A 22,947-nucleotide genomic window follows, 5' to 3' on the forward strand; every position below is an offset into this window, starting at 1 on the left:
TCTTGGTACATCATATCCGGGGGATATGATGATATGTGTTATTATTGGTGATGTTAATTAACTTTGATCTCTTCTTGTCATATTTTTCCAACAAAAAGTTACTATATTCCCTTTGTAATTAACAAGTACTTTCCATGCAAAAATGATAATCTTGCATTACTCATCAGCATCTACCAATGGTTCTTGCCTACACTTATTGCAGTACTGTTTACTTGATGTTAATTTTGTTTGCCTCATGCCTTCTGCCTTTATCAGATTAGTTGGAATTCTACTATTGGAACGGCTATCCTTGTTCTTTCACTTTTTGAGGGAGCAGTTAGCAAGGGAAGAGGTTAGGGAAAGAAGATAGCAAGTTCATATTTAGGCATGAGATACCTGTGTGCCATCTAGACGGAAATATCTAGAAAGCATTTATTATTTGCATCAAACAATAGTTGAGTTTAAGATGTTGGAGGCAAGCACTGTTGTTCTTTTGTATTTTAGAATGTAGAAACTGGGTTCAGAGTGAAAACCTGAGTCATAGTAGGAAATGAAACTGGCAAGGCAGCTGAGGGCCACATTGTTGAGAGCCCTGATTACCCAACAGACAACTTTGGGCTTTGTTCAGTGACTTATGTATGCCAATTTAAAATTTGTCCCGAGGGAACAATTGATAATCCAATTCTAGCTCTCAGTCTATTATAGCATTTTGTGCAACCATAGGGAAACCAAATTCAATAAAATCTAAGTACCTAATGAGTTGTAGAGGCCATTGGACAAAAAAAAGGTGTTATCTGGAGTTATTGGAGAAGGCTTTGAGTGGGACCTAGAACTTGCTGTGGGCCTGGATGGAATTTGTAGTGAGTGGACAACAGAAAGGGCAACCAAGAAGGATGATGCTATCAGTAGCTCATATTTATTTTATTGCTTACAACGTGCCAGGCACTGAACTAAGTGCTTCAAACATTTAATGCCCATGTCCACCTTATGAGATAGTACTGATGTAACCCCTATTTGACAGATGAGGAAACTGCACCTTGAGTGTTTCAGTATTCTCTCCTTGTAGGCAGCTGGACAAGGAAGCCGACAACACATGAGCATATTATACTACAAGCAAGTGAAGAACTAGTGAATAAAACAAGTGAAGAACAAGTGAATAGAACAAGTGAAGTTAGATGAATTGGAAGTTTAATAGAAGCTCTTGCTGATGTAGCTCACAGTAGGGATGGACTTTCTTTTGCAATCAGAATAATTATAGCTACTATGTATTGAGTGCTAGCTATGTGCTAGACATTGTGCCAAGTGTTTTGCTTGCTTTATCTCATTTGATCCTCTCCAAAACCTCATGAGACATAGATGCTATTTTTATCCCTATTGTAGAGATAAAAATTCCTCCAGTCTCTCATCCAAGGTTACAGTGCTGGTGAGTGGCCGAAATCTATCTTAAGTCTAAAGCCCATACTATTCACCACTTAGCAATGCTCCCTAGCCCACTTCCATTCTTTTAATAGGGGTGAATTTGGCACTGGGACCAGAAAACTTGAGATTTACAAGCTAAGATTCCCTGGTCCCTGACTAGTACTTGGATGTGGAAACTGTCAAATATATATGCCTCTGTGACTTTCTTTATTCTGTACCTCAGTGTTTGGTCAACCCCATTCTTTCTTTGGGGATAATTCAAACAGGTTACAAACTGGTCTTTCAAGTCTAGGAACGTTCTTGCTTTAAAATGCATTTGCTATGTTTTAAATCCGTTATATGTTGATTTTGAAGCCCAAGAGTTTGGCAATAGGTGCTCTAATTTCCTTTTTGTCTAAATTCTTGAGAGAAGGCTCTTTGTCAGTTCCTTATACTGACAAAAAAGATAATTTCTCAGAAAGAAATAAGCAGAAAGAATTAATGGGAGGATAGAAGGGATCATGGGCTTCCCACGTGGCTCTGTGGTAAAGAATCTGCCTGCCAATCCAGGAGACGTAGAAGACATGGGTTTGATCCCTGGATCAAGAAGATCCCCTGGAAGAAGAAATGGCTACCCACTCCAGTATTCTTGCCTGGAAAAGTCCATGGACAGAGGAGCCTGGTGGGCTTTAATTCATGAGGTCACAAAGAGTTGGACCTGACTGAGCGACTAAGCATGCACACAGGGGAAATGATGCTTTCTTTTGTTATTTGAAGGGTAAATAAGAGGCAGCCAAAAGAGGAAAGATGAGAAGGCCATTCTGGAAGAGTGAGTAGGATTAACAATAATGCAATTTTTGATTTGGAGATTTAAAATTTTAAAATATTAGGAAAACAATTGGTGACTCTTTTTTTAATCCCAGGATTGTAAATAACTTTCAAAGTATGACATCAGAGACAGAAACCATGAAGGAAATATCTAACTTATATAAGTATATCTAATTACATAAAGATACAAAAACTTCCATACAAAACTGCCATGACGAACTATGACAATGGCAACATGGGAAAAATATTTGCAATAAATGTCAAGTAGTCTGTATTAAATGGCATTAAAACATAAATAGCTTCTTATAAGCCAATAAGAAAAAGAACATACCAGTTGAAAAATAGGCAAGGCCACAAAAGAAGAAATACGGCTGGGCAAACTCGTGTTAAAAAATAGTTTAATATTTCTGGTAATCTGAGGCACGCACATTAAAGCAGTGAAGTGTGTGTGTGTGTGTGTTGTAGGGGAGTAAAGTTAATTTTCACTCTACCCTTCTAAATTCGTGGCTTGAGATCCCCTTGTAATAAAAGAATAACAAGAGGAAAACAAACGGACTTTTAATAACTTGTGTATCTCCTGTGTGTGTGGGAGAGACCCAGGAAAACCAAGTAACTCCCTGAAAGGGGCCCAAACCACCACCTTAAATACCATCTACAGCTAAAGACAAAAGGGTGGAGGGAGCCGGTTCCTGGAGGTGACCAGGAGAGGCACAGTAAACAAGGGTAAGATTGTATGCAGATTTTAAGTTGCTGCCTTTTCTAGTCATAAGAGTTTCTAGAAATTCAGTCATTCTTCTCTTCCTTGTACAGAGAGGAGACACTCTTACAAATGCAGATTTTCTTTATAAATGCAAATATCTCTTAGAAAAGAATCTCTTCTACTTGATTTTCAGGGCTTCTCCTGTATCTGCTGCTTTTTTTTAAAAAAAAAAAAAAAGAAAACAAGCTCAAAATAGTCTTTATGACAAAGGGACATATTTGACGGTGGCAAATTCTGCTCCCTTTTAGTGTTTTGCCTTTTAAAACTGGTAATGACCTCTTGGCCGGGCTGTAGCGGAAACACATTTCTCATATGTTGCTGGCAGGAGTACAAATTCTAAGACATTTTCTGGAAGGCAGTTTAGAATTGTAGGCTAAAAAGCCTTAAAATCCGTATTCCCTTTGAAGACCTAGAAATTCTCATTCTAATGAGAGACCAAATACTAAATGTTTAGTCACTAAGTCATGTGTGACTCTTTTGTGACCCCATGGGCTGTAGCCCACCATACTCCTCTATCCATGGGATTTTCCAGGCAAGAATACTGGAGTGGGTTGCCAACTAAATGTAGACTACTACTACAAAATGTAGACTAAACAGTGAAGGACCTGAAAATTTAGATATAACTTACATGTGTGACAGGAAGAGATGGGTTGAGTAAATTGTTGCATATCCATATAGTTGAATAACATGAAGCTATTAGAAAATGAGATTATCGAAGTCTGTTTATGACATGGAATATGCTCAAGATACAGTTTGGGACAGTGCCCAAAGCCAGCAAGCTGAAGAGATCAGCAAGGTGAGTAGAGAAAGCCTCACCTGCCTTGCTAAGGAGGTTGAGCTTTTCCTATAGTTACTGGCCAGCCATTAAAGGATTCTAAAGGAAAGATCAGAGATACATTTTAGAGCAATCCCCCTTATCAGCAGTGTGTCTGGAGGCAAGAAACCAGTGAAAATCATTTCATCAGTCCAAGGAGAGAGAAGATGAGGCCCCAAGAGTATTAACATTAGTGAATAAAACCCAAGACAGACTTTGGGTAGCCTAAGGAATGTATCTTTGCTATGGTTATGTTTATAGGTATTCCTTTAAGAACCCCCAAATAGATGGGTGCCCTCCTAGGCGGTGGAGCCAAGAGAACTGGAGCTCGGCCTTGGAAGATTGTGTTGCAAGCCAAATGCTACTCTCCTGTCCCTCTCTCACTCTCTTTCCCTTTGATTTAGTTTTCTCATCCTGTCATTGCTTAACCTGGCTAGCCCCTCAGTTAGGATGGTCTTGGTGACTGGCCATTCTTCCCGCCTACATTTCTCATAGTACTAACACTTCTTCCTATGAACAAAAATTTTCTTCTTTCAGTGTTATGACCATGAGGGGTTAATGAATATGATATTGGGGTTGAGCAGAATTCGACAGGGAACAGGGTATTGATGCCAGTGAACCTGGGGCTAATATGACCATGGAACAGAAACAAGAACAGGAAGTGGGACAAATGATGCTGAGAGCTTGGGTGGAGAAGGTGGGAACCTGGAACCAGAGTGTCTCAGAGGTAGAGGATCAACTGGTACAGCTGCTGGTACCTAGGTTATGTGCTTAGGAAAAAATGGAATTTTTGAGTTTCTGGGCAAGATAACAGTCACTCTCTCCTGTAGAAGCTGAGAGAGTGTGGTTTTTTAATGGAACCTGCAGGTTTTTCCAGGAAAAACCAGCCCCAAAAGATTTCAGTTCTGTAAGGATTTGAGAATCTCCAGCACCCAGTAGATCAGAGAATGAAGCTGGTTGGATGTAATGTGAGCCTGTCTTTGGGGAATGCTGGACTCTGAAACCCATCTGTGTAAATATAATTTGCTGCCCAGGCAGGTCTGTGTTTTGAGATGTCTCAGCTTGTAAGGAGGAGATTGGAGGAGCTATGTTGTGGTACAGATGTGAGGACCCTGGGGTGACTCCATGTGTGCTGTGGGAGTTGAGGCACAGGGCGAGAATCTAAAGAAAAGAAGCCCCCATGAGGCTAGGACCATGTCAGGTGTGAGGTGAAAAGTGTTGAGAGTTTATTACAGGACCTGGGTTCTTGCCAGAAACCTCATCAGAACCTTCCCCCTGAGTTTCTCCATCTGTAAAGTGGGATTTCATAACAAAGCCCTGCTTGCCTCCCAGACAGTGGATCAATGGAAGGACATGGTAGCATTTCTCTGTTATGCTCCCTGCTCTTTTCTTCAGATGCCTATCCGGGCAGATGGCAGCAAGAAGACAAAGTGCCACGTCGGTGCTGGGATGTACTCAGATGCCTTCTCATCTTCCTGCCCTCCTTGTTTGCACTTCCAAGTATCCTCTCTTCCCACTCTATTTGCAGCTGAAGGGATAGTTTAGCTTTCCGTCTGCTAGGCTAAAACACATGCCAACAAAATTTGGAGGCCATTGGCAGCCAACCAAAGAAGAGAGCAGGGATATTTGGGCCAAGGCTGGGGGCCTTTGGGCCTCTGAATTAACATCTTATCTTCACTCTGATCCTTTGGTTGATGGTGATTATGGATGTGGTTCCAGCATGACAAAGCAGAGAGGTTTAGTGTCGTAAATCTAGGACGCTGCCAGAGGAGACCATGAGTTTACCGGAAAAGAAATAGGATGGGGTCGGGGTCCTTTTTCAAACCTGTTTTTTTGATATTCTCCATGTATCTGATTTTAAAAGTTGCTTGAAAAAGATACCCTCTATCCTGGTGTTGGGGATAGATAGGCAAGATGGGGAAAGCCAGTGTGTTGGTTGGAAATGACATGACCATAGGTGAGTAACTGTTGGAAAACTCACTTAAGAGTAAAGACTAGATGAGCTGCCTCGAAAGAAATCAGATCCGTGATTAAGTTGGGACTGGAGGCTTGCTTTCTTCAGGAGGTTTCTGGGCTTCCCCATATAGGGACATCGGGGATCAGAACCAGCCAAATGGGGCAGTTACAGAGAAATTGCCCCTCCCTCCCCCAAGAATCTGCTTATTTCCTCTTGGCTGTGTGTATACAAAAGTCGGGAGGAGGGGGGGTGTGTTGCATTTTTGCGTCTCTGTTTTAGTGTGTCGGAAGTATCTAGGGTATTCCAGAAGCTCAGGAAGATTGCTAGCATGACTCTTAGGTGACTCCAGAAGTATTCTTTACAAGGTGCTTGGGGGCCCCTGTCTGCTTTCTGTATACTGTAGCTTCTGAGTGTAGCCTTTGATGGCCTGATGCTGGGTAATTATGTACAGCCTCCAACTTGGTCCCTTGCCTAAGGTGAGTAACTTTGCTTCCGGGTCAGTGGTAAAGAATACCAGCTTGGTTTCTTCTTTCTCTCTTGTACTGTTCTGACGGGTAGGGTGGGGAATTGGGGTTAAGTTCATGTTTGGGTGATTGAAATTCCAAGTTGACAGTCCTTATCCCAAACCATGAAGGTCAGATGTATTTCAGAAGTCTTGAGTTTTTTGGATTTTAGAAAGGCAATACTGAGACTGTGGAGTGTTTTACAGACACTGCCAATGGGATCTGGGACAGCACCCCCTAATCAAAGTACATTCTTATTGTGGAAAACGTATGAATACTCACCATAAATGGAATAAAGACAGTCTATAAAGAGCCTCAGCTCAGTTCAAGTCATGTCTGCTACCAAATTAGTTTTTTTTTTAAAAAAAAAACCAAACCCCACATTCTGTTTCTTAGACCTTTTTGGATTTGGCGATTGCAGATAAAGGATTGTGGACCTGTAATTGTCACTGGGTTTGCACTTTTAATCAAATTGATCTACAGGGGAAAGTAACATTCTCAATGGATTTTTTCTTGGTGGGTTCTTGATGAGGTATTGTATTGTGTGAGTGATGGACTCCCGGCTGTGTTCCTTTCAGGATCCTTTCTTCCCCATTCTTTCTCTTAGTCGCTGCAGGGATTCAGGTATCTCTACTTAGAGTGATTTTCCTTAGAGTACCCTTTCCTTTTAAATGTAGATTCTGAGAGAACTGATGAACAGAATATAAAGAAGATACCCGGGACAAAGCCAAACCGGCCCATAATGCCAATAATGTCTATTCATAAATGCTTACCACAAGAGAGGAACACATAGCAATGATTTTGTAAATCTGCAACATTAAGTCACCAAAGGTGAAGTAACTCCATAAACATGAGTTTCATTCTTTGGTCAGTCTTTTGTCCTGCTGAATGTCTTTGATCAAACCTTGAGTACACCTGGCTGCTTAGAATAGTTGAATCTCCTAGGGCTTTTGTTAAAATGCACAGATTCCTGGAACCCCTGACTTATGGAATCAGCATTCCTCATGGGGGGAGCCCAGGAATTTGCACTTTGTACAACTCTGCAGGGCTTTCTTTGTCCCCCTTGAGCGAAGTCAAACAAGGTTTGACTTTGGTGCAGTCAAACTGCCACTGCTGTGGGTTTCTGAAGGCTGTAATAACCTAAGCCTAGTTCAAACCAAGGAGCATGGAACTGATAGTCTCTTAGAAGGATCAGGTTCTTTTTGTTTGGTTTGAGCAGGGAGAATAGAAGAAGAACCAACTAGTCAGGCTTTGAAACAAACCAATCAAATGTGGGGGAAGAAAAATAATTTTCCCTCTACTCTTATAGGTTCCTGGCTGAGACACACACCCCCTCCTCCACAGTAAGATTAACAGGAGAAAAACAACGGAAGTTTAATAATATGTATACCTCCTGTATACATGGGGGATACCCAGGAAAATGAACTCCCTGAAATGGCCCAAGCTACCACCTTAAATACCATCTTTAGCTAAAGATAAACATGTTTGGTATTGGTTGAGAGGTAGGGGTGGAGGAGGCCAGTTCCTGGAGGTGACCAGGAAGAGTGCAGTAAACAAGGGTAAGGTTGTTACACAGATTTAAGTCCTTGCCTTCCCCCTTATTGAGAGAGTATAAAGATTTAGAGTTATCCTTTTCCTAGAGGGAGACAGCTGAACAAATGGAGATTTTCCATATAAATGTAAATATATTGTACAGAAAGGTAACTTCTACAGTTTTCAGAGCTTTTCCTATGTCTGTTGTTTCTTAAAATCAGTCAGCCTAAAATAATCCTTGTGCCAAACAAACAAACTTTGGGGTAGCAAATTCGGCTCCCCTTCAAAATCAAAGGGAAATTAAGAGCCTGGGAGTGGCAAAATCAATAGGATTGCCAGATAAAAAACACAAGCTGTCCAGTTAACCTTGAATTTTGATAATAATGTTTTAGGACATGTATGTTCCATGGAATACCCAGGATATACCGATACTAAAACATTGTTCATTGTTTATCTGAAATTCAAATTTAACTTGGCATCCTGTGTTTTTGTTTGCTAAATCTGGCAAAGTTAGTTATTGATTAACCCACCTTCCCCCATGGGAGGCAAATCAGAGGGTATTTGTGTGCTTATCCTATGCTCAGAATCCATTTTTACTTGTCCTGGGTTAAAAACTTCTTATCCTGGCTACTTGTATCATATCATACCAAAGCTGAAGTATTGAAAAATTGAGTGTTCTAGAGGGTAAAAGGAAGTGAGGCTGAAATGGCTTAAGGAAAAGCTTTCCCCATCTCCTGTGCTCCAAGCAGTTACTTCTTCCACTGTCCATCCGTCTGTTTCCTCTTTCCCCCACCTTCCCCACCACACACACAGCCAGTACAGGCACACGTAGATGCATGTACAAACACAAACATGTTTAGAAAACCACTTGCTTGTCTTTTAAAGTTTTTTATATTATATATATATTTTTTCCCTGTAAGAGTTTGGTTATTTTATTGTTAGTAGCATTAGAATTAGCATTATTAAAGTAACACTGTCTCACTGTGTCCAGCATTTCTCATGATAACCAAACAATTTTTTTTCCATTGCAGATCTTTCTCCTGGCCTGCCCTCCATGTCCAGGAGCCATTGTCATCTTCAAGTAAGGGCAAATTGTTTTTCTGTTGCTGTTGCTGAATTGCTTTGTCTGCTTGGTAAAAAAGGATGGTGAACACATTGTGAGCACATTGAAGTTGCAATGCTATATGTCTGGGCTTCCCAAGAGACAAATGTCTTCAAGGGCCCAATGAAGCAGGGAGATGTTATATGTGGAGACTTAGCCTTTGTGCTTTTGGTAAGCTCTGGCAGATCCCTTCTACCGATTCCTTGTGGTGATGGTTTATGGCCAAGACATGCTCCCTTGGAAGGTTGCCACCCTCCTAAAGTTTCTCTTGAGAGCCTGCTGGGGCCAGACAGCCCTCCCCTACTCACAGAGCTTTGTACTGTGGTTCTCTTGTTCCACTGAGGATACTTTAAAGGCCTGTGTTCTTGTGTTTTTATCTTTTATTGCTCTTGTTGTTGTTAAAGTGCAAATTAAAGTGAGGAGAGAAAAATATCACCTTATTACAAGTCCTGACTTTCTTTAAAATAACAAGCATCCAAATCTATTAAAGTGTATTGCAGGCAAATCATGTTTGTCTGAAGGCAAGTTTACTTAAATGAAATTCTCAAGAGTCCTGGAAGCCTCATGTGAACCAGGAGTTGTGACCATTTTGCTTATCAAACCTTTTATTAGAGTTGCTAATGAGAAGCTAAATCGATCCAGTTAATTTCATCTCTTTCCCCCTTCCCCAGCCCCCATTTTGGAGCTGTTTCTGAGCAGGGAAATGGCCCCAAACCAGAGGGAGGGGGCAAAAAGTAGAGAGCCCAGCAGATCCTTGGATAATTGAGAGTGGCATAAATGACTTTCTGATTTACTAAGTCATTAAAGTGTGAGGTAGGGGAAAATATACCCCATTTGTTGCTTCAAATAGCTCCTTGGAATAGCCACTTAGTCTCTTGCCTTAGGTGAATAACTTTCTGCTGGATGAGGGGTAATGTGTCCCGATTTCATAAGTCTCTTACTTGGACAGCTCCTAAGGAAAAAGGGGTATTTAACCCTGTTTCCTTCCCTTGATTTCCCAAAATGGGGTCAGTCTTTCAGTGCAATGTTTTAAAACTAACATTTATTGGTTTTTATTTCATTATTATGGGAGTTGTAATTCTCATTACAGAAAATGCAAAAACACACACAAAAAGAAAATAAGCACCATCACTAATCCTACCAAGAAATTATTTTGGTTACTGCCCTCCTTTTTTTTTTTTTTTTAAACAAGCAGAGACCATATTTTGCTTTTGTTTTGTTTTCTTTTTTACTGTATCCTTCTAAACTTAATTCAATTTATATGTGTTTATACATATAAAATACAAAAATATGATTGCTGGATTTGTTTGTTTTAGTAGTCCTCCCCTGCCCCTCATTTTCCTTGTTTGGTTTGGCCTTTGCCCTGTCTTTCCACATTGTCCCTGTATATTACCAAACCAGTATGTATCCTTCTATATTTTTCTTCATGCTTGTAGGTATACACACACACACACACACACACACACACAAATGGGTTTTGGAATGTTTTGTTGTTTTTGTTCATTGTTTTACAAAAATAGAATCCTATATATACATCCTACTTATTTTCACTCAACAATATCCCATGAAAATCTATCAAAGCCTCTTGGTATAGCTCTTTGTCTTTTAAAAGGCTAGAAAATATTTTGTGGATGCACAATTTATTTAGCCATTTCCCTATTGATGAACATATACATTCTTTCCAGATTTTGGCCACTACAGTCCATGCTGAATTTAAACATCATTGTGCTTGTGCCCTTACATACTAGTGCTTTCAATTTATAACACATGTATACACACACACACAAATGTTTATTTGTAAATAAATATTTGTTACCATATCAATTTATAAAAACAGGCTGTTATAATTCACTTTTCCTCTTTGTATGTAATATATGAGATTATTCTTTTTTTCACATCCCTATCAGCATAAGGTTTTATGATTCTTTTATAATCTTGACAACTTAATGAATGTATTTGCTTGGCTAATAATGCATTTCAGTATTCTCTCATTTTTTGTCCAGTTGGATTTGCTCTTTGAATTGTGTGCTCATATTACCTACCCATTTCCTAGGGGTTGTTTATATTTTTCTTAACTTGTAAGGCCTCTTTGTATATTTTGGGTATTGGCCCTCAGGCTACCATCTTTATTATAGAAATATTTCCCAAATCTGTATATGTTGATTTTACTGATGGTATATTTTGCCACATAATTTTTTCTACATCCCTTTTTTCATATCCAAATATGATAATGTTTTTTATAGCTTCTGGGTTCCCAGTCTTTGTTGAGACTGTTTTCTCAAAGATGGATAACCAGTGGTAGTAGCAGAATATGTTAAGTAATTCCTACTTTCCCTTGTAAATTGAACTACTATCTTTGTCATTAAACCTTTTATATCCAAGGATCCATTTATGAATTCTCTTGTTTTATCTGTGTGTCTTATTTACCTTAGTCATGTTGATTAGATTAAATTAGCTTAAAAATATTTATCTTGGCTATTCATTGGCATTTTTTCTTTATACACATTTTAATATAATTTAATCAGTCCCCCAACCCCATCCTATTGTGATTTTAATTAGAACGGCATTAAATTTATATTTCAATTTTGTAAGAATCATTTTTTAAATACATAGCTGTTTTTGTCTAAGAAATGGTTATTTCTTTCCTCCTGTTCAGATCTTATTTTATACCATTCTTGATACATTTATTCTAAAGAATTAAGAGCTTTTTTGTTAAAAAAAAAAAAGAGCTTTTTTGTTCATTAGGAGTGCAATATTGTTCTCCTTTCCGTTCCTAAATGCCTCTTGCTAAAATAGAAAAAGTTTATTAATTTAAAAAATACTTTTCATATCTAGCTATTTTACCAAATTGTCTTGTTAGCTCCAGTAACTTTTATTTTAGTTTTATCTTTTTTTTCTTATCAGATTGCAGCAGATTTAATAGTGGCCCCAAAGGTATGCCCAAGTTGTAACCCCAGAACCTGCAAAGGTAACCTTATTTGGAAGAACTATCTTTGCACATGTAATTGCGGATTTTGAGATGAGATCACCCTGGATTTAGGGTGGGCCCTTGTATGTTTGTTTGTGCTCAGTCATGTCTGACTCCATGACTCCATGGACTGTAGCCCACCAGGCTCCTCTGTCCATAGAATTTTACAGGCAAGAATACTGGAATGGGTAGTTTATCTTTTCTTTCCAATGGTTATTCTAATTATTTGATTTTCTTCTATTTTTTGCTAGAAACTCAAAGACAGCATTAAATAAAAACAATGCTGGTGGGCCACTTTGTCTATAACCAGTTTTAAATAGAAATGTTTTCTGTGTTTTTCCATATTTGCTGTTGGTATTTTTAAATAGTTTCCACATTTACTTAGTGATATTTTAAAAGGGAATGTTTTTGTATTTTATCAAATGCTTTTTCAATGATTTCTGATCTTTTTTTTTTTAAGTTTTTGATATAGGGAATTATGTCATTAGATATCTGGTTTTGAACAACTCTTACATTACTAAAATAATATATTATATTACTGTTTTGATACATTGCTGGATACTACTTGTCAATCTTTTATTTAGAGCCTGGCCTCAGTATTCATAAGTGAAATTGGAGTCATTTTTTTATTGGATTCTTCAAGTTTAAGGATTAAAATTATGTAGGTTACATAAAATGAACTGCAGAATTTTCCTTCTTTTCTCTGGCCTGGCATACTTTAACTACCTTTAGAAATTATGTGGGTTTTTTTGTTTGTTTGTTTTTTGAGATCAGATAAAATTCAACTGTAAAGCCCAAATATGAAGTCTCAGTGCCTTTTTCAATTGGTAGACCCTTAATCACCTTTCCAGTGTTTTATATGGTAAATCATATATTCAAATCATTGTGGGTAAATGTTGATCATTTGTATTTTTCTAGGAGTTATTTATTCTAAGTTTTCAAAAATATTGCCATGAATTTAGTTGAGCATATAGTTTTATAATAAGCCTTTCTCATTGTAGTCATATTTTTCTTTCTTGGGCTTAGTCTTGTCTGACTTTGTGTTCTGTCTCATATTTTATGTATTAGTTAGTTTAGTAAGCACTTTTATCTATTTTTGGTGGCTTTATAGAACCTGGTTTTGGATATATTTATCCCTTTTACCTTATTTTGATTTTATATATATATATATTTTTGGGAGCGGGGGCTTCCCTTGTGGCTCAGGTGGTAAAGAATCTGCCTGCAATGTGGGAGACCTGGGTATGATTCCTGGGTTGGGAAGATGCCTGGAGAAGGGAAAGGCTACCCACTCCAGTATTCTGGCCTGGAGAATTCCATGGACTGTCTAGTCTATGGGGTCACAAAGAGTTGGACACGAGTGAGTGACTTTCACTTTCACTTTTCATATATGTATTTACTTAATTTTCAACATTTTATATTTATTTCCTTTTCCTGTTTTTGCCTCCTATCTCAAGATTTATGCTTATTTCTTTACTTTTTGTCTTCTTTAATTGTAGTTTTTTATTCTGCTTTTTTTCACTTGATGATATCACAGGTTTTCCCCTATTTTATCATGTACTCACATTGCTCACATCATTTTTAAATTAAATTTTATATTTTGAGAAACTATGTAAAATAAAATATAACAAATATCATTATGATGTAGAAGTTATAAGGAAAATACAGAGAGATCCCATATACCCTTTAATTAGTTTCCTCCAGTTGTAACTTATTGCAAAACTGTGCTATGATATCACAAACATACAGTCAATACAAAGAATAGTTTCATCACCATGAGGATCCCTCCTGTTGTCCTTTTAAAGCCAAATTCGTTCCCTCCCACTTGCATGTTTTCCCTGACCCCTGGCAACTCATCTGTTCTCCATGTCTTTAAATTTGTCATTTCAAAAATGTTGATATAAATGCAATCATGCTGCTGCTGCTGCTAAGTCGCTTCAGTCGTGTCTGACTCTGTGCGACCCCTGAGATGGCAGCCCACCAGGCTCCCTCATCCCTGGGATTCTCCAGGCAAGAACACTGGAGTGGGTTGCCATTTCCTTCTCCAACAAATGCAATCACATTGTTGCATAAATGCAATCAATATAAATCCCAAAGGTGACTAGCTTTTTTTTTTAATTTAGCATAATTCCTTGGAGATTCATCCAAGTTTTTAACCATACACTTAATTTTTCATGGGTACTTATTATTCTACTGTGAAAATACTGTGTGCAGTGTGAAGTTGAAAATCATTGTTTTAGAAAGTAGATAGCTCTAATAGTACAGCTCTGTTTACTGTTCTTAAAGGACTTTGTCTTAAAGGATCTTATCTAATCCTCCAACTAATGTCATGAGATAGGGAGTACATTTTATACACATGACAAATAAAGCAGTTGGGGCCAAGAGATTTTAAATAACTTGGCTAAGATTACATGCTTTTAAACTGTGGTGTTGGAGAGTCCCTTGGACTGCAAGGAGATCCAACTAATCCATCCTAAAGGAAACCAGTCCTGAATATTCATTGTAAGGACTGATGATGGTGAAGCTGAAACTCCAATAATTTGGCAACCTGATGCGAAGAACTGACTCATTTGAAAAGACCCTGATGTTGGGAAAGATTGAATGCAGGAAGAGAAGGGGACAACAGAGGATGAGACAGTTGGATGGCATCACCAACTCAATGGACATATGAGTTTGAGTAAGCTCTGGGAGTTGGTGATGGACAGGGAAGCCTGGCATGCTGCGGTTCATGGGGTCACAAAGAGTAGGACACAACTGAGCGACTGAACTGAAGATTACTTAGTGGCAGAGTCAGGATTCCCTTTCTTCCTCTTCCTGCTAATGCTTTTAATCGGGTTTATTGTGTGTAGTCAAGGTGGGGAGTATTTAACATGGATATCTCATTTAGTCCTCCCAGCATGCCTATGTGGGAGGTACAAACAGTACCCTCAGTTAGATCAAGACAACAGGCTCTGAAAGTTTATGTGATTTAAGTGGCTTATAAGTGGTGTAGGTGGGATTCGATCCAGTATCTCTCTGACTGCAGAACCAGTGCTCCTAAACACTGCCTTATGTTGCTTAAGGGAGTATTTTCTGTTCTTCTGGTACTATTGAAAGAAAGGGTTAACAACCATGATAACATCTGATTTAAAATTTCATAAATTTCAGTGTACACAGATAGGCCCTGCTGTGGGTGCATTGACTAGTGCTACCTACCCAACTATTATTTTTTCTAGCGGCCCTTTGCTGTGGCAGCCACACATGAATTTGTTTGCTTCCCAGCGAAGCAGGGGCTGGCATGCTCTTCATGGAGGCATGCCCAGTCACTGCAGGAAAGGGGTATGGTGTGCCCAGCAGGCTGCAAGCACCACGCTGCGCAGGGGCTGGAAATTCTCTTTAGGGTGGGGAAGGGGCGGAACTCTCCACAGGGTTCCCACGCTGCACTTGACAAGAGGGAATGATGGTTCCCCAGTGTTCTGGCTGGGTCCCAGAGTGCTCCCTTTATGTGCCTCACAGTTGACATGTGACCTGCTTAGTCAGCTGCTGTAACTGGCTGCCCAAGGGAAAAACATGTGCCTCGAACGTGGAGCCTCCACTGTAGCAACCTTGGGCATGGTTGACTTCCATGTCCTAGAATGCCAGCCTGGCAGCATTTGGCCCCTTATCCCCCATCCCGTTCCCAGCTCTTCCATGCTGTGGACGCATGTTGTATCGAGTCTGTACAGGCAGTGTTGGTCTGTGTCTCTGAGTCTGAGCCATTTTCTTTTTATTCATTTGGCTGTTTTGAGTGATTCTCATCTAAAGAGCTATCTACCATCTTCAACATCCAAGCCACAGAATTCTTTCTCCCACTCAAGTTTGAGTATTATATCCGTAGAGGCCATTCTGTGCTTTCTCTCCTGCTACTGACGTCAAAAAGGGTACCTTTTGCAGTTACCTTTAGGGAAAATACCCTGTTGCATAATATGAATCAGCCTGCCTTTTAGGTTCTTAATAAATACGATTCTCTTTTGCCACCCAAAAAAAGGAAAGAGAGCAGGTACTCCCCAGCTCCTCTGGTAGCTTTTCTTTTTCTTTCTTTTTGCCCCTTTCCTCATTTTTTTTCTGCTTCAAATTTCATTATAGAAAATTCCAAACAGGTACATACTATGCTTATTACACATTCAGTTCAGTTCAGTTCAGTCGCTCAGTCATGTCCGACTCTTTGCGACCCCATGAATTGCAGCACGCCAGGCCTCCCTGTCCGTCACCATCTCCCAGAGTTCACTCAAACTCACGTCCATCGAGTCAGTGATGCCATCCAGCCATCTCATCCTCTGTTGTCCCGTTTTCCTCCTGCCCCCAACACCTCCCATCATCAGAGTCTTTTCCAATGAGTCAACTCTTCCCATGAGGTGGCCAAAGTATTGGAGTTTCAGCTTCAGCATCATTCCTTCCAAAGAACATCCAGGACTGATCTCCTTTTTTTTTTTTTTGATCTCCTTTAGAATGGACTGGTTGGATCTCCTTGCAGTCCAAGGGACTAAGAGTCTTCTCTAACACCACAGTTCAAAAGCATCAATTCTTCAGCGCTCAGCTTTCTTCAGAGTCCAACTCTCGCATCCATACATGACCACTGGAAAAACCATAGCATTGACTAGATGGACCTTTGTTGGCAAAGTAATGTCTCTGCTTTTCAATATGCTATCTAGGTTGGTCATAACTTTTCTTCCAAGGAGTAAGCGTCTTTTAATTTTATGGCTGCAGTTACCATCTGCAGTGATTCTGGAGCCCAAAGAACTTCTACGGTTTCCCCATATATTCCCCATGAAATGATGGGACCAGATGCCATGATCTTAGTTTTCTGAATGTTGAGCTTTAAGCCAACTTTTTCACTCTCCTCTTTCACTTTCATCAAGAGGCTTTTGAGTTCCTCTTCACTTCTGCCATAAGGGTAGTGTCATCTGCATATCTGAGGTTATTGATATTTCTCCCAGCAATCTTGATTCCAGCTTGTGCTTCTTCCAGCCCAGCGTTTCTCGTGATGTACTCTGCATATAAGTTAAATAAGCAGGGTGACAATATACAGCTTTGACGTACTCCTTTTCCAATTTGAACCCATTACATATTTTAATTTGTGAAATGTCACTTTTTTGTTTTTTTTTAATATAAAATTATTTCTCCTCTTGTGAATCTGAATGAGTTGTCCATATATAAAGAGTATTAACCCTTTATCACCTTTGCAGTAAATGTTTTTCCCAGACTGCCTTCTAACTTGTTGACAATCCTTTTGATGTATATTCTACATTTTTATTGGTCACATTGATTGGGTTCTGCACCACCTTCAATAAAAGTGGTTATTTCTTCCAGTGCTTTTATGCTTGAAGAGATTTATCATTCCAGATCAGGTAGACAATCTAGCTTTTTAATCTGTTTTCAAATATTTTAGCTGTCAGTTCATCTAAAATTCATTTTGTGTGTAGTATGAGGTAGAGATGTAGAATATTTTTGCCCAAATTGTCATTTATTTGAGCACTGTTTGTTGATTAACTATTTCCCTATGGTTACTGCTGTTACATTTTTATCATACATAAATTCTTATATATGCTAGCATAGGGGAGCAAAATTTGCCACCCCGTCACTTTGGCGTGAGGATTAATTTACGTATGTTCTTAGTTTTAAGATTGACAGAAGACTCAGAAAGTCTTTCTTTTTACCTCCTTCTTAGCTGCCTAAAGTATAATAAAGGGCTTATTTTTGACATAGTGCTCTCATCAGAGATAATCTACAGAGTATCAGCTAGGCATGGTGGGGGAAACTCTGAGTTTTCTGTTCTCATTCTCTTCATGGCCCAGCAAAATTTGTTTGCCCATCTCCATTTGACTTGCCTTTCTCCCCTTTTAAGTCCCAAACCCCTACCTCTATCATCCTGTTTTGTCTTTATTTATTTATTTTTATTGAAATACAGTTGACTTAAAATGTTAATTCCTATTGTACAGCAAAGTGATTTGGTTTTATATATATATATATATATATATACACACACACACATTCTTTTTAAATATTCTTTTCCATTATGGTTTATCATAGGATATTTTTTAAATTGGAGGATAATTGTTTTACAAAGTTGTGCTTCTGCTGTGCCATGAAGTGAATCACCTGTAAATATACATATATCTCCTCCCTCTTGAGCCTTCTACCCTGCTCCCCATCTCACTCCTCCAGGTCATCACAGAGCACCAAGCTGATCTTCTTGTGTTTCACAGCACTAGCTATCTGTTTTATACATGGTAGTGTGTATATGTTAATGCTACTCTCTCAGTTCATTCCCACCCTCTCCTTCCCTTGCTGTGTTCACATATCTGTTCTCTAAGATGGTATTTACGCTGAGGGTTTCAGCTATTTTGGCAAGTTACTCAGTTCTCCTGGGTCTCTCTCTTGTATACATGTCATTAAACTTTTTTATGATTTTCTCCTCTTAATTGGTCTCACGTCAATTGAATTCTTAGACTAGCCAGAAGAACCCAGAAGGGCAGAGGAAAATTTCTTCCTCCCTGACACTGAGGTTTATTTGGATGGCTTTTTATACTATTTTGTCAGTGTCTCTGTTGGGTTCGCCACCAATTTCAGACTCTTGTATTTGCAACAGCTAGCAGGCCAGATTTCTCTTCACCATTCTTCCCAGACTGTTACTTTACTCACACTTTTTTCATAGCTCATCTGAACCATTTTTTCCCCTTCCAAATGAACTTAAAAAGTTTTTGTCAGACTCTTCCCCCAAATCCTGTTGTTTTGATTGGAATTACTTTAAATCTAAAATTTCATTAATGTCCTTACCATAGTGAATCTATCTAAGAAAAGACAAGGTAGATTTCTTAATTTATTCAAGTTTTCTTCTATGTTCTTTAGAAGTGTGTGCAGGTTGTATATCTCACAGATTTCTTATTAATGTCATTTCTGGAGAGTTTATAGTTTGTGATATGATTTATTCTATGTTCAAACTGATCATTACTGGTACATAGGAAAGATTTTGATTTTATATATTTATTTTATATTTGACCACCATGCTTAACTCTTCTAGTAGTTTTTCAATTACTTCACTTTGATTATTTTGGAAATTAAGAGTATCAACTCTGATAACTTGGTCTTCTTTTAAAGAGCAAAACTTTTTTCAAGCCTGATTGTTTTAGTTAGAACTTCCTGGACAGTGTTAAATGATAGTAGTATTGGCAGGAATTCTTGCCTTGTTTCTGATTTTAAGGGAAACGTTCCTATTGTTTTCACTTTTAATTCTGATGTTGGTTATTGGTTAAAATTAAACATCCTTTGTATGTTAAAGAATTATCTTATTTTTAAATCACCATCACCCCCCCCCCTACTTTAAAATCAGGAATAGTTATTGAATTTAGCTAATGGTTTTTGAGAATCTATTGAGAGGTTCGTTTGAGTTTTCTCCTTTGATCTCCCCATTTCATCTGTTACATTAATAGATTTTCTAATAACAACCTTTGTCACATTTATATGGTCAGCTTTCCATTTCCTCTGTGTACTTGGGAGAGGTTCAGATTTGGCCTCCATACTATGAATTGATAGATTTTGCACTTTGCCATCTCCAATGTGAAGTTTAATTCTGCTGCTACAATATTTTTTATAATTCTTCCTTGGTTTGCTAAACTCTCTTTTCAGTCCAGTTTTGTTATCTTTCTTTCTTGATATGTTTTATTTCAGTGGCTTTCTATACCTATTTCATAGAGTTCATGTTCTCTTGTATTCTCTTGAGGATGCAATTTTCTAAAATATTTCTTCTGGTTCCGACACTAAATGAAGGCTTTTGTGCTTCCTCCAACTCCTCAGAATGCTATACATTTCCCTTCTGCTGCTAGAGGTTTTCATAGGAAGCATGCAGTCTGTGGTGTATGTTGATGCATATTTGAAGGAAGATTGATTTAGGCTTTGTTAAAGACATAGTGTATGTAGATTTCATTTGACTCTCCTTATATTCTCTTTGGTATTGGCTAGAACCCCTTCTCCGGAGAAGGGAATGGCACCCCACTCCAGTACTCTTGCCTGGAAAATCCCGTGGACAGAGAAGCCTGGTAGGCTGCAATCCATGGGGTCGCGAAGAGTCGGGCACGACTGAGCGACTTCACTTTCACTTTTCACTTTCATGCATTGGAGAAGGAAATGGCAACCCACTCCAGTGTTCTTGACTGGAGAATCCCAGGGAGCCTCATGGGCTGCCGTCTGTGGGGTCGCACAGAGTCAGACACGACTGAAGAGATTTAGGAGCAGCAGCAGCAGCAGCAGCAGGACCCCTTCTCAGCCCGACTCCCGGTGGCCAGGTTGATGCACCGATCTTCCAGCCTGTTTCCCAGTGTCTGCTGGGTTTTGCTGGACCCATATGGAATCGCTTATTCCTACTTACTAGATTCCCTGACACTCTGAACATATAAACTGAATGAAGAACTGCAGCCTCCCATATGCATTGGTACCCGAGTTTTACTTGTGAAGTTTCCCATTCCCAGAATGTAATGTGAAGGCACCAAAGCGATCACTTCAGCCCTTTTGGTTTATGGGAGGAGTCTCCAAATGGATTTAGACTGTCTTGGGGAGTTGTTGATTTCCCTTGCAAACGGTAGCCCTGGAGTGGAGGCATGGCTGGTTTTGCCAGTTATGAGATGAACTCTCCATTGCTAAGCTGTGAGGCTGACTGTGGTATAACCACTCAGTGTTTTACTGTCTTGTTTCAGATTTCTGCTGCAAGACTTGGCCCCAGATTGTTTTTTCCTCATTTCAGCATTAGTTTTAATATTAATGGAGATTTCTCCCAGATAATCATAGTAGGATGCCCATCAGTCTAAGTTTTAAGTAATTTGGGGGAGTTTTATCATTCTCTGTATCTTGATAGGTATTTTAGTAGGGAGCTAGGAGAAGCTGTGTTAGTGGTAGTTAAGCAAATACTATTTTAAACTATAAATCCAATGTGTGTGTGTGTGTAGATACTTTTTTTTTTTTTTAATTTTGGCCATGCTGCCTAGCTTGTGGGATCTTAGTTCCCTGTCCAGGGATTGAACCCATGCCCTTGGCAGTGAAAACATGGAGTCCTAACCACTGGACCACCAGGGAATTCCTTATGTTTTGGTTTAGAGCAGAGATCAGCAACCTTTTCCCGTAAAGGGCCAGATAGTAAGTGTTTTGGATGTTGTAGGTAATCTGATCTAATTTTTTTTTAACTCCATAAGTATTGCTGGAGCTTGGAAGTAGCATAGACCAGTACTGTATGTATACAAATGAGTTTGGCAGTGTTCTAATCAAACTTTTCAAAAACAGGAGGACCAGCTGAAAAAGTTTTGAGATGGGTGACGGTGATGGTTGTACAACACTGTGAAGGTACTTAATACCTCTGAACTATATACTTAAAAATGGTTAAGATAGGGGCTTCCCTGGTGGCTCAGGGGTAAAGAATCCACCCACCAATGCAGGAGACTTGAGTCTGATCCCTGATCTAGAAAGATCCCACATGCTGTGGAGCAACTCAGCCCATTGATCACAATTATTGAGCCTGTGCTCTAGAGCCCGGGAAAAGCAACTATTGACCCCAAGTGCCACAACTACTGAAGCTTGGTGCCCTTGAGCCTGTGCTCTGCAACAAAAGAAGCCCCTGCAATGAGAAGGCTGTGCAATGCAATGATGAGTAGCCCCTGCTTGCTACAACTAGAGAAAACCCCGCGCAGCAACAAAGACCCAGCACAGCCAAAAATAAATAAATTTTAAAAATTAGCACACAGAAAGAGGGAAGAAAGAGGAAATTCCATGCCTACAGTAAGAGGGGGACTTTGCTCGAAGCTTCAAGGCAGTGAGACAGATTTCTGGAGTGGCAGTTAAAAGGCATATCATAGTTAGAGGGGGGTGGAGTTCGGGGACTTCACAGTTCATCCTCGTAATAGCATCCCATGCTGTTTAGGAATAGAGATTCATAGAGCTGACAGTCACACTTTTCGGCATAAGGATCAGAGCAGGGATTTTTTGTCCTTGCGAGGCTTGGGGAACCTCTGCAGCTGTCACAAGGGTTCACATCAGATGCAACTGAAAAGCCAGCCTGGCCTTTGTTCTTTGTGACTGGTCATGCTTCCTGTAGATGACCTGCTCTCTTCCCAAGGCTGGAAGATCCTGGGTTTTCCGTTATTAACCACAACAGGCTCATTGGATAAAGAGGAGCAGCCGCTAGTCTGAATCAGCTGCTACGGTGCCTCTTTACCAGGATCTGCCACTGGGATTTACTCGTCATCTGGAGACCAGGGCCCTTGGCCTCTGGAAACAGTGCTGCCCTCGGGACCCCAGACCATATTTCCTTCGGTGGTGTGGACAGTCTCCTCCTCCCCAGCTCTCACCCTGGCAGCCCTCAGCTTTTCCCAGACCTGGAAAGAAAGAGCCTAAAGTCTAGCCATGCATGGCCTCCCATCTCCACAGGGGAAGCAGGTGCATCTAATGCTGTCCTTGGAGCAGAGTTAGCATACCCACATCCATTTACACGATCTTCCCTATCTAAAGAGCTTCCTTTGTGGCTTAGACGGTGAAGAATCTGCCTGCAACGCAGGAGACCCAGGTTCGATTCCTGGCTTAGGAAGATCCCCTGGAGAAGGAAATTGCTACCCACTCAAGTATCTTGCCTGGAGCATCCCATGGACAGAGAGCCTGGCAGGCTACTGTCCATGGGATCACAAAGAGTCAGACATGACTGAGTGACTAACACTAACTACCCCATCTGAAGGTGACACTGGAGAAAATCTAAGAGGTCTCCATGGCAGCTGAGTGGTAAGGCTGGTTCCATAGGGCCACCAGTCACGGGACCTGCAGGTGTGGCCAGGAGCAGCCTTGGGCAGTGCTGGGTGGTTTGAGAGCTTCCTGGTCTCTGTTGGAATCTGTTCTCCAGGCTGAAGGAAGGTGTCATCATCACTGGGTGTCAAGCGCTCCCTCCCCCTGCCCAGTCTCCATGGATCCCACCACCATAGAGGGCTTGAGTGCTGGCAGCCTCTTAGTTTTCAGTTTGCTCTTTGGTGTCCAGGCTGCTGTTTTTAGAAAAGGATGGAATTCTTGGTTTCACAAGGGGCTAGGAGCCCGCTGGCTCCATGGTAAAGAATCCACCTGCA

The 22,947-nt window shown here is 40.0% G+C and overlaps 1 protein-coding gene across 22 annotated transcripts in view; it reads left to right on the top strand.

The window, feature by feature from the left end:
• TMEM164 (transmembrane protein 164) overlaps positions 1 to 22,947 on the top strand; it is a 179,090-nt gene that overhangs the window by 62,963 nt on the left and 93,180 nt on the right. For 11 of the 22 annotated variants that reach the window (XM_005227871.5, XM_059883433.1, XM_024988062.2 and 8 more), the window contains one exon: positions 8,804 to 8,853. In XM_005227871.5, the coding sequence (XP_005227928.1) occupies positions 8,804 to 8,853 (50 nt within the window). 22 annotated transcript variants of the gene reach the window in all.

The sequence above is a fragment of the Bos taurus genome, chromosome X (genome assembly GCF_002263795.3).
Source record: "Bos taurus isolate L1 Dominette 01449 registration number 42190680 breed Hereford chromosome X, ARS-UCD2.0, whole genome shotgun sequence".
Classification (NCBI taxonomy): domain Eukaryota; kingdom Metazoa; phylum Chordata; class Mammalia; order Artiodactyla; family Bovidae; genus Bos; species Bos taurus.